The following is a 12305-nucleotide window of genomic DNA, read 5'->3' as shown; positions in this document are numbered from 1 at the left end:
TATTTAGGCAGAATAGCATATATGCAGATGAGATGTTAACGCTATTTTACAATATGGTCCTGCAATAATATTGTATTGGATAATAAACAACACACGAAGAAGGCAACCAATAATACAATGTAAAATACAAATAGTAAAAGCTTTGGTGGAAAGCTATCCCCCATCGGCCAACACCGGGTATTTCTGAGTCTAGGTTTTGGGGCCAGGAATTAAAAGGTTAGGCTTAACTACATCATTTAACTCCAATATGGTAAAAAACTATTCACCGTCCGAACACCATCATCCCCGGTATTTTCTGAGTAAAGTTTCGGGGCTGTGATTACAATTTTTTACTTAACTACAAAACTTAACTAAAAAAATGGTGAACACTATCCCATGAGTATAGTGTAGAGGCACCGAAGGTTAAATGTACGGATTGTTTGTGTTCCTTTTTTGAAACTACTCATTTAAAACATTAAATTGCTCCATGAAAATGATCTCAAATTAATCGCATCTACTCAGATACAGATCAAAACAAACCACCACCTTCATCTCACTCAAGCTTTTACTACAAATATGCGTAATATTTTACCAGCCAATGTAAGGTTCTATAACAATTTTTAAAATTACTATTAGCCTTATTACTGAATCTGTTAATTCTATAGTGCAATTAAACCTCTTGACTTTTAAAACGTTATCACTGTGTTACCGTCGAGCTCGTCAAGTTTTCCAAAGACAAATATAATAGAGGGAGGTAGACTGAAATTTACCAATATTAATTTGGCTTTAAATGTGTTTATAACGTAAACAAAATTACAATAGGCCTATGACAGCAACAAATTAACCCAATTTCAATCAACTAAACCTTAAAATCAATTAACTTTTAAAATTAAGTGAAAAAAAAAACGCTAAATAAAAATGTGGTCAATTGCTGCCCCTACCGGTGTATTAGACTTGTTATTTTGTCGTCGATTCCTCAGTGCGATTGTTAAAGTAGAATATCGTCCTCTAGTACTTTCTCCATAAAGCTCAATCATTTGATAATATATTAGCTGTAACCTCTTAGAAAATATCGTGCCATTCTATTTTGTAACTCTCCAAAACAATGTAGTTTTGTGCCTTGATTTAGTTGTTGGCCTATCTAGCTAGCTAAGCCCAGGTCCAGCTTACACATAGGCCTACAACATTAATTTCTCAACAATCATTCATTTCCATCATACAAAAGCAGTGCATTTACAATCAAATAATTATCATCATGATAATCATTATCATCGTCGTCGTCGTCTCCATCATCGTCATCTTCATCATCATCATCATCATCATCATCATCCATCATCATCATCAGCGTCTGTAGCATCATCTTCATCGTCATTGTCGTTTCCACCATTGCCTGCATCGTCTCCATCATCATTACCATCGACAATGAAGGGTTCTTATGGAAACTTGGAAAATTCAAGGGGCGATTTTTAAATTAAAAAAGATTATATAGGCAGGACATCTCAATTTTCATGTTTTTAACTGAAAAAACATGAAATTGCGATATCTCTATAATACTTTGGTCTATTGAAGTGATTTTTCTGTCAAATTGTTGAGAACACATACATTTATATTCGCTCTAATACAACGTTTTGCATGACATCCAATGCGTATTGAGATTTTACCTAAAAATCATGTTTTTGGCAAAAATATGAAATCGTCATATCTCTGCAACGCGTAGGTCTATAGAAATATTGTTGGTGTCAAATTGTTCAGAGGACATACATATTTTTATTTGCTCTAATACAACTTTACCATGAAAAATAATGCTTACCCAGAATTTCTTTAAAATCGCGTTTTTGTGTAATTTATATGAAATTGCCATATTTTGTTTGTTAAGGCCTTGACGTATCTTTATTGGTATATTACAGTAGTGGATACTAATTTGCCCTTTGGCGTAGTGGTAAAACATGAAGTTACTGGAAATCTGATTTGACCTCTGTAACCTTTGACCTCAATTTTTATGTTTTTTACTGAAAAAACATGAACTTGCGATATCTCTGTAATACCTGGGTCTATTGAAGTGATTTTTCTGTCAAATTGTTCAGAACACATACATTTATATTCGCTCTAATACAACATTTTGCATGACATCTAATGGTTGTTGAGATTTTACCTAAAAATCATGTTTTTTTGGGCAAAAAATATAAAATCGTCATATCTCTGCAGCGCTTAGGGCTATAGAAATAATTTCGGTGTCAAAATGTTATACATTTATATTTGCTCTATTACAACTATGAAAAATAGGCTTACTGAGAAATTCTTTAAAATCGTGTTTTTTGGGTAAATAGGCCTATATGAAAATGCAATATTAGGCCTTGACATAGGTTTATTGAGATGTTACAATAGTGAATACAAATTTTCCCTTTCACATAGTGGATTACGATGATATTGGATTATGCAGATAATGATGATTGTAATGTTGATAGAAGATGACAATATTGAATGAGAATATATCCTCATCATCTTCTTCGATAAATCATCATCAATTATCATCCCCATTATTAATCACAATCATTTTCATTCTCTAATTGTCATTTTCGTGAATAGTTATCACCATAAGCAAGCTCATAGAGCTTTAGGGTTATCCTCTTGCTCTCATTTTTGTGTGTTATTTATGTACTTGTTTTTTTTTGTTTTGATATTATAATAATGAGGGCAATAAATAATAAACAAACAAACAAACAAATATCATATATTATCATCCAATATCGCAATTTTCCATCATCATTTTCCAGCATCATTGTCATCCTGCGGCATCGTCACCCCATTTTATCTTTTTCCATCAGCGTAGTATTTTTCTATCGTCATCACTATCACCATCAATCAAATCAACATATTTATCCAGAAAAAAAATTACCATTCTTAATTATCAAAACAAACATCATTCCTCATCATTATAACCATCATCATACTCCATCATTTTAAAGCATCCTTCTTCATAATCATCATCATCATCACCATTTGTATCATCACCATCCTCCTCCATCATCGTAATCCATTATTCTTCAGAATCATCATCATAATCATTATCATCGTCATCCATAATCATCATCATTGCCATCCATAATTATCATCATCCATTATTATCATCATCAACTTCCTAAATCATTCTCTTATCGTTGACATTTTTACATACTGTACTGCATCACTAGCATAGTTTTCGTGTAATTTTCTATTATCACCATCATACTTTATCATCATCACTTATCATCACCGTTCTACATTATCTTACTATCAACAGTCATCCTTTATCATCATTGTCATTATTATCATGATCATATGATCATCATAATTATTACAATCATCTTCCTCCATCATTATTTGCTCTATTGTCATTCCACAACATCATTAGCATCCCCATTATAATCATCACTTTTTAACTGTATCATCAATGCCACGATCATCTACTTCCATCATTCATCAAATCCAATCCATCATCATTCAATATTGTCATCTTCTATTAACATTAAAATCAGCATCAACATTATCGGCATAAATCAGTATCATCGTAATTATTCATTACCGTCATCATCCATCCTTATTGTCGTCCGTCAGCATAACTTTCTGTTATCGTCACCATCATTTTTTGTCACCATCCAGCTTCATAAGTTATCATCATTTATCATTCTCCATCATTATAGATTTGTAATGATTTATGGAAGGAGACAATGATTCTAAAAATATAATAAGGGAAATATTTTAATATGCAATGTCAACACCTAAACATAGTGTACTTAGCAGAATAATGGCTCTTCATATAGGCTTTTTAATTTTCCCAAAACATAATTTTAAAGAATTTCTCAGTAAGGTTAAAATCTGCAAATAAATTGTCACCAAAAAATAGACCAAGGTGTTAGAGATATGGCAATTTCATGTTTTTTTCAATAAATAACATAAACACTGAAGTCAAATGTCACAGAGGTCAAATTATATTTCCAGTAACTTGGATTTTGTACTCCACAATGAGTTTTACCACTATGCCAAAGTCACTACAGTACTGTAACATCTCAATAAACATATGCCAATGCCTTATAATTAACTGTATTTTTTAGAAATATCAAGGAACATTTAAGTAATTTAACTGTTCCCTGGAAATACGAATTGTCATATTACTTGCCAAAAACATAATTTTAAAGAAATTCTCAGTAAGCATTAGTTTTCATGGGCAAAGTTGTATTAGAGCAAATATATATGTAGGCCTATGTCTTCTGAACAAATTTGACACAAAAGCATTTTAATAGACCAAAGTATTACAGAGATATATGGCAATTTCATGTTTTTTTAAAAATAAAAAACATAAAAATTGAAGTCAATATTAATAAACAATAAATTGCTATTTATATAGCGCATATTGCAAGAAACTGCCTCTATGACATTTATTTATTTATTTATTTATTTATTCGTTTTTTTAAAATTTATTCATGACGAATAAAGTGATCTTATGTCTGTCTTATGTCTATGCGCTTAACAACAACTAAAAGGAATTTAAAACAAAAATAATAAAAAATAAAGTAGTAATAAGGTGTGGTGGCAAGCAGTGCATGGTCTTTTAAGGTCAACCATCCGCCTCTGCTCTGGCGCAATCCCAGACATCTACCTAGGGGCGCGAACAAAGGAGCGGGTTTCACGTTTGCCCTGCCACAGACGAATTCGTCGACAGTACAAACACAAGGTTCAATAAAAAGAATGACAGAGTGAAAAGGTGATTTATAATTTAGAAAAAAAATGATGTTTTTTGAGCAATGACTCAACTGAGTCAGCACAACCAATGTGGAGAGGAAATTCATTCCAAAAGCCTAGAAGCTACAGATGAAAAGGCTCTCTGGCCATTGTTAAAGTATTGGGTATTTGTAAAAGCATTTTAGATGATGGCATTAGTGAGCGTGATGGATGGTAATTTACGATTGTTTCAGAGATGTATGAAGGTGTGATACCATGAAGAGCTTTATAGGTTATTAAGAGTACTTTAAAAACTATGCAATTTTGAACTGTAAGTCGGTGAAGACGCCACTGATGGCTTAATTGCAGAGTACTTATTGAGAACAACTAAGACATAAGTCGATTATGAACATATTGGTGAATCCATCTACGAAGTGTGTGTGTCGGATCATCACGATCGTATCATCCTCGTCACCAACACCACCAGCGTCGTCATCGTCTTCACCGTTATCAATATCACCATCATTATGATCATCATTGTCAACTTGCCAACATTGTCATCGTCATCATAGTAATTATTATTATTATCATGACAACTACGGCGTACTATCATCATCATGTTTGTACGTAGATTTATTTTTTAAATATGATTTACGTTTACACTATTACTCACCCATATTCCAATTAGAGCATGTTGTGTAAATGACATAAGTATCATACAATATCATCGTCTCCGTCATTTCTCTATCGTTTCAATCATCGTTTCTGTCATCAACTGTTGTATCATCATCGTCGTCATCTCCATCATCATCATCAATCATCATCATCATCATCATCATCATCAGCGTCTCTAGCATAATTTTCATCGTTCCTCGGTTAAGACAGGGGAGCCGTAACATGCAGTCATAATATCGGTGCTGGTTCGAACAGCACACTCGCCTATGGTTCCGGTGGTAGAACAAGTCTTCTCAGATAAGGACTCTAAACTGTAAGTCCAGTGTACACAATTGGCTCGTGTGCCCTTAAAATACGGTAACCCAGTACATCCTGGTGAAAGAGTAAGTCCGGCCACAGAAGGAGCGTTTACGTCGCGGCCCATGTCAGGTATCCTACCTGCAAACATTCACACTACGTATGTAAGATCATACACATTAGTTGCGTAGTGACTCGAAAAGAATATCTTCTCCATCATCCCCATGATGATAAATGATGATGATGATCATCATCATTATAATTATCAACATTTATCATCATCATCATCATCATCGTCATCATCATCATCATAAACAACTGCCATTCAACAAACATTGTCAGTGGTATTACCACATTTTATTTGATAAAGTAAAATATAGGTAAAGTATAAAAAGTATCTATATAATTATATTAATAGTATTGTGTTACTATTTACAGCAAAAAATGTATTTACGTAATTTGGTATAGTTGTACCGAATGTCAGAATATGTGGGGAGGCAAAAACCAAAAGATATAACTAATAAGACTTCTAATCGATTAGGTCGAAACCTAAATGACGTCAAGCCTAAAGACATCAATGGATTTTTGAGTGAGCGCTTGACAACGTGTCGTTAAAATGCCTCCCTTTCCCCCGTATCGCCGCAACTGGTTATGACATAACAATTTAATATGTCAACCGATGATAATGAAGTCAACGGTTCAAATTTAAATAGGTATAGGCCTAATCATCGGTATATTTACTCATATCACATAAGGCTAGTACTATGCTTCAAATGTATAAACTCACACCCTTTAATGTTAATTTTCGTGTTTTGGCCCTTTCCCAAATCTAATTCAAATCTCACCATATATATTATTATTAAAAGAACAAGATATAAAATATATGAAAATTGCTTACAATACTTATAGAAACATTGACTTTTGGTAAGAGTAGTTTTTACATTGACATAATTTAAAACACTAAATAGATACCTAGATGTAAAATCGTGTATTATTATAATATTCCTACTCCCTGTCTTCGATCCTTCTTCTTTGAGCACACTTTTACCATTCCCTTACAGTTATCATGTAGATACACGAATCCATCCAATTGTTCACTCCCATCCTTGGAGTATCTTTAGTTAGTAAGTATACACAAGTTTTCAACGTGGTTTCCAAACAACACACACATTGTCAACGCATTCCTCGTAAGAAAACCACATTTGAACTGCATTAAATTTATGAAACTAACGAAATACAGTAGAAAACTGGCATCATTTATTGCTGAGATAAAATCCCAACTAATCAAAATCATACTGTCGCCATAATTGTTTCGAGGAATGTGATTTGTTTTGTAATCTTTACACAAGCGGGAATGTCTGCTTTACTTCTTCATAATGGTGATAGTCACCTAATATTTACAAGTCATTGGTTTTATTTTTTCGCTTCAACATTTTGATGTGTTGAGAAGAAAAGACGAAGTGGCAGCATTCGGGTTGATGTCATCGTCTGTATTGATATCTACGTAGGTAAAGCCCTCGTTATTTTCAACATTCACATACGTCTGTGGAGTTAACAAAACAACTAATTACAAAAAAATAAGAAATAAAGTAAAATTCTATAAAACACAAATGTATCCTTTTTACTGCAAAGTATTGATATTTGGTAAAAAAAGTCGTTGATGTGGGTTAGAGTTAAGTCACAAAGTGCTGATTATCAACACTGGTGTTGCAATATTGGTATACAGGTGTGTGTGTGGGTGTGTGGGTGGAGTGTGGGGGTGGAGTGTGGGGGGGTGTGTGGAGGAGTGAATTTCACTAGAAAGGGTTGTTCGAAATGACACAATGAAAGACTGCTTAAATGAAAAATTAGTCAGGCTAAATCCTCCAATTGTATTTTTGTCGTATTATATAAAAAAGAAATATACTAGCAATCTATCGGATCAGAGGCATATAAAGGAGAATTTTAATTCAATAGACAATTTGATAAATATAGTAAAAAATAATTAAATTAAAAATCGCTAGCACTTTCTCGCAAAACTCCCGCTATATATTTCTTTGTATATAAATATGACGCTATATTCTTATTTAAAAAAGAATATATAAGAAATCCGGTATAGGACTAAAATATAAATCATTCGGATATCGAAATCGACCAATCTCAAAACATAAATTCACATAAGTATCTTAGGCCTAATAAATATAACTCACTGCTGTGGTTTTTACGTAAACTTCCTCACTTCTTGATAGACCGAAATCCGTCACCTTAGCCACGATCTGGCCACAGTCAGCACTGCATAGTAGAATATTTCTTGCAGCCAAGTCGCGATGTACACACTAAATCGAAATAACAAAATAGTATAACACGTCAGATAGGGCAAATCATCACACCTATGATATTTCCTGACGCAAACTCACATACTAATAGCACTTGTAGTACCCGCTGCTACTATGGGATCGGATTCATCACTATTCAACAAGCACAAGCTCTATGGTTTAGTGGTTAAGACATCAGACTAGAAACTTGGAGGTCGTGTGTTCGATTCCCAACCGAATCACTTGGGAATTTGTTTCGCTAATTTTGGGACATTTGAGTATTCGGTACGATAACACGTCAGGTAGGGCAAATCATCACTATGATATTTCCTGCTGCAAACTCACATCCTAATAGCACTTGCCGTACACGCTGCTACAATGGGGATCTGACTCATCACCAGTCACTAAGAGCAAGTTCGGTGGTCTAGTGGTTAATACATCAGGCTAGATACCTGGCGGTCGTGGGTTCGATTCCCACCCGAATCACTTGCGAATTTTGTTGCTAGTACTTGGGTATGTACTGAGTATTCGGTACGATAATACGCCAGGCTGGGTCATTCCAAGACTAACATCTGCTGCGATCTGGAGCAGGTTCTCGGATGAAAGAGTCGAAGCTAAGTTTATTTTATTTGCGTAAGTTGGGTCAGTTTCCAGACATCAACTTCTCCGTAAGTAGTTTAGCAAGTTTCCATATTCTGCAAATTCTGTGGCCACGTACAATATTCCTATGGAATAGCATGTGAATTTAGATTCAAATAATTACACATCTATTGCATAAAACGAAATTGATTTGACTTAATATTAACAAAACAATAAAATAATATATAAAACACATCAGTAATACTTTCAATTTTCAATATGAGCAAATTATTAGCTAAATATGCTTACTATTTAATTTATTTCAAGACTGTATAAAGTACGGTACTAATTATATTATTGTTTGTTTAATAAAAAAAAAACAAACATAAAGACCAAATAATAACGCGGTCGACGAAAGTAAGGTAGGCTAAAATAGGCTTAGTATTAAAATAATTTATGTGGCATATCATAATGTTATTTAATACGGGTATACAATTCAAAATATACAATATCTTGGAGAGGTGAGTCTTAAGCTTCTCTATTTTTATATTCTCATAAATCGAGATTTCAATTAAAATACCAAAAAAAAAATCATAAAAATTTCAAAATAACTTAAAAATTATCAATAAATTAGTGTAGGCCTATTTTAAAAATGTTTTCCATAATATTTACAGTCATGGAAGTGGTTTATTTCTATTATTATCATTATCTTGTATAAAAACCAGTGTAAAAATTGTTCAAGATAATCATTATTAATTTTTTATTGTTATTTTTAAAAGGTCTTCAAATTCCAGTTATAGATGGTAATGTATACTTTGTATTTACATTAACTAAATGTAGGCCTACTTTGTGTTAACCAACCTCGGCATCGCCAAAATAATCTTTCTTTTAGGGCCCACAGAGTCTGTATCATTATGATTATTATTATTATTATTACTCACTAATATCAACCGACCTAATAGTAGTTAAATACAAAAATACACTCCGGAAGACATTGAACCGTTGCCAATATGTCAATGACTTTCTCGAAACAATAAATGATGGATAAACCATATCTTGATTCATTTCTGACATTTGAACTAAACTAACCTTGATATTCTGATGCTCCAATAAGGTTGACAATATTTGGATGGTAGCTTACGGTACTTTTGCTATTATCATCAGCTCTCCGAAGAAATCTCGCCTGTCATTTTCGGTCGCACCTTCTGCAAAGGTTGAAAGTGGTAGAATCTCCACGGTTTAATAAATTGGTACAGATTAGCATTATTGGGGAACGTAAGCCCAGGGCCCTCCGTGAATCTTGCTGTACCCTGGAGAGAACACTTCACGGCCACCAAAGTCAAATATTACCGTGCCATATTGTGTGATCATAACAGACACCCATAATCTGGTATTAAAATAGTATTAGGCCTATCATTTTTTGACGATATACATTACTTTCGTACCATATCTGGTCTGCTATCTTATTTATAGTCCAAATATAATGCATATTTTACCAGTCTATTAATTGATATTGTTACCTTATATTTTTACCTAGTTATTATTTCTGTTTATTTTTTTATGAGCGGACCCTTTGAATTGTAATTTTAAAATTCTTTATCAATGACAAATATATATTATTCTGAATACTGAATACTGTCTGTACAGTACCTTTCAACATTTTTACAGCTGCCTGTATTGCAGTTCCTTCCTTCTTTACCACTCCTTTCATAACTTGACCAAAGTTTCCTTCAGCAATCAAAAAGTTCTCCAGTATCATATTTTCCCAAGGGATCTTGTAGAACTCTGCCTTGGGTTATAGTATCGGTAACGGGCTTTTGCATGTTGGTGACATTGGACCTGGTGATAGGGGCGGTGACCCCGTACTTGAAAATGTAAACATACCAGGGATGACAGTTCCCGGGAAGCGTTGTGCCACCACAGTTTCGTGTTGTGTTCGTTGGATAGCGATCTTTCTCTCAATAGCTTTAGAAATAGAGAATAATAATACGTTTGTTGTAGTAGAAAATTATACATATTGGAATTGCGCCATATTATTTTACTTACTTACTTACTTAATCCTCTTCATGCTCATAAGCACATAAGGCAACAAATGATTTCCATTGTCCTCTATCCTGGGCCATCCATGATATTTCATTGATTGTTTTTGACATATGTTTTCTTTCTTCTTCCACCGTTCGTCTCCATGTCCCCTTTGGCCTTCCTCTTTTTCTTTTCCCCATTGGTTTCCATCTTTCTGCCTGTCTTGGATGACCATCATTTTTCAGTCTAAGCACATGACCTAACCAGTTCCACCTCCTCTTCCGAATCTCCTCGTTTATATCATTTATTTGGGTTTTTCTTCTAATTTCCATGTTTGTTACCCGATCTGGCCACCTGATGTTTAGGATCCTTCTCAGGCACCTCCCTTCAAAACCTCTTAATCTTGATTCAACTTTTCGATTTGTTCTCCAACTGCCTGCTGCATACAAAAGGACTGACCTGACATTACTTGAATAAATTTTTAGCTTCGTCTTTAACATGATATGTTTTGCTTTCCAAATTTTGTTTAGCATTTTGAAGGCATTTGAAGTCCAATTCTTCTTTGTATTTCTGTTTCGATATCTCCGTTACTGTTGAGATTGCTTCCCAAATAAATGAAGTTGTCAGTTTGTTGGATTTTGTTTTCGATGACTATTTCTTTTTCCATTTTCAGGTTGATTTTCATTATCTTTGTCTTTTTCTTGTTTATTTTAAGGCCAATACTTCTGGCTTGCTTTACTACTCTATCTGTCTTTCTTTGCATTTGTGCTTGATTTGCACTAATCAGACATATATCGTCGGCAAAGTCTAGGTCCTCTAGTTGTCTAGTGAGTGTCCATGGTATGCCTTCCTTTTCTCTTAGAGTAGCCATCTTCATTGTCCAATCAATTGCAAGCAGAAAGAGGAAATGAGATAGCATGCATCCTTGTCTGACACCAGTTGTTACTTCAAATTTGTCAGTTGTCTTGCCCTCATGTAAAACACAGCAGATATACCCACTGTACATCTTTTTGAATATGGTTATTAGTTTTTTTGGAATTCCGTAAAGTGAAATTATTTTCCAGAGTGTCTCCCTGTGTTCACTGTCAAAGACTTTTTCAAAATCTATGAAATTCAGGTGAAGGCTGCTGTTCCACTCTATGCTCTGTTCAATTATGGTTCTGAGAGTGAATATATGATCCATGCATCCTCGTCCTTTCCTGAAGCCGGCTTGTTCTTCTCTTACTACTCTTTCCAAATGATGTTTTCATTCTTTCTAGTATGATTCTGCTGAAAATCTTTCCTGGTATAGAAAGCAGAGTTATGCCTATCCAGTTGTTACAATCTAAACTATCCCCCTTTTTTTTGTATTTTTACAATAATTCCAGACTTCCAGTCTTCTGGTACTTCTTCTTCTTCCCAAATTCTATTTAATAGCTTTCTTAATGCTTTAGAACTGACGTCTATGCTGGCCTTGATCATCTCACCTGTAATTTTGTCCTCTCCAGGTGCTTTCCAGTTTTTGGTCTTTTGGATTGCTTGTTTGACTTCACTTAAGGTTATCTGTCCCATATTCATTTCAAAAGGGTGGTTCTGCATATCTAGGTTAATGATTGCCTCTTCGATTGGTGGTTCTCTATTTAATACCTCCTGAAAATGTTCTTTCCACCTCTTTGACACCTCTTCTTGTTTTGTAATTCTTGTTCCGTCTTTTCATTTTACAGTTGAAGACGAATTTATTTGGTACGATCCTATGAGAGATTTTGTAATTTTGTATAATGT

At 34.0% G+C, this 12305-nt stretch overlaps 1 protein-coding gene and 1 non-coding gene across 2 annotated transcripts; one reads left to right on the top strand and one right to left on the bottom strand.

The window, feature by feature from the left end:
* Positions 1 to 8356: 8356 nt before the first annotated feature.
* Trnas-aga lies at positions 8357 to 8429 on the top strand. The gene has a single exon. It is a non-coding gene; the product is annotated as a tRNA-Ser (tRNA).
* A 2147-nt stretch (positions 8430 to 10576) lies between these two features.
* Positions 10577 to 12095, bottom strand: LOC117100194. Its single transcript, XM_033239789.1, has 3 exons — positions 11901 to 12095; positions 11268 to 11550; positions 10577 to 10980 (listed from the first exon to the last, which is right to left on the bottom strand). The coding sequence occupies exons 1-3, from the start codon at positions 12093 to 12095 to the stop codon at positions 10577 to 10579; spliced, it is 882 nt and encodes a 293-aa protein (XP_033095680.1).
* Between the last annotated feature and the right edge of the window lie 210 nt (positions 12096 to 12305).

This window comes from Anneissia japonica, unplaced genomic scaffold (genome assembly GCF_011630105.1).
Source record: "Anneissia japonica isolate Jap-2015-1 unplaced genomic scaffold, ASM1163010v1 scaffold324_len738069_cov173, whole genome shotgun sequence".
In the NCBI taxonomy this organism is placed as follows: Eukaryota; Metazoa; Echinodermata; class Crinoidea; order Comatulida; family Comatulidae; genus Anneissia; species Anneissia japonica.
Note: the sequence above shows the minus strand (reverse complement) of the source record. Positions and strands in the feature narration are given on the sequence as shown.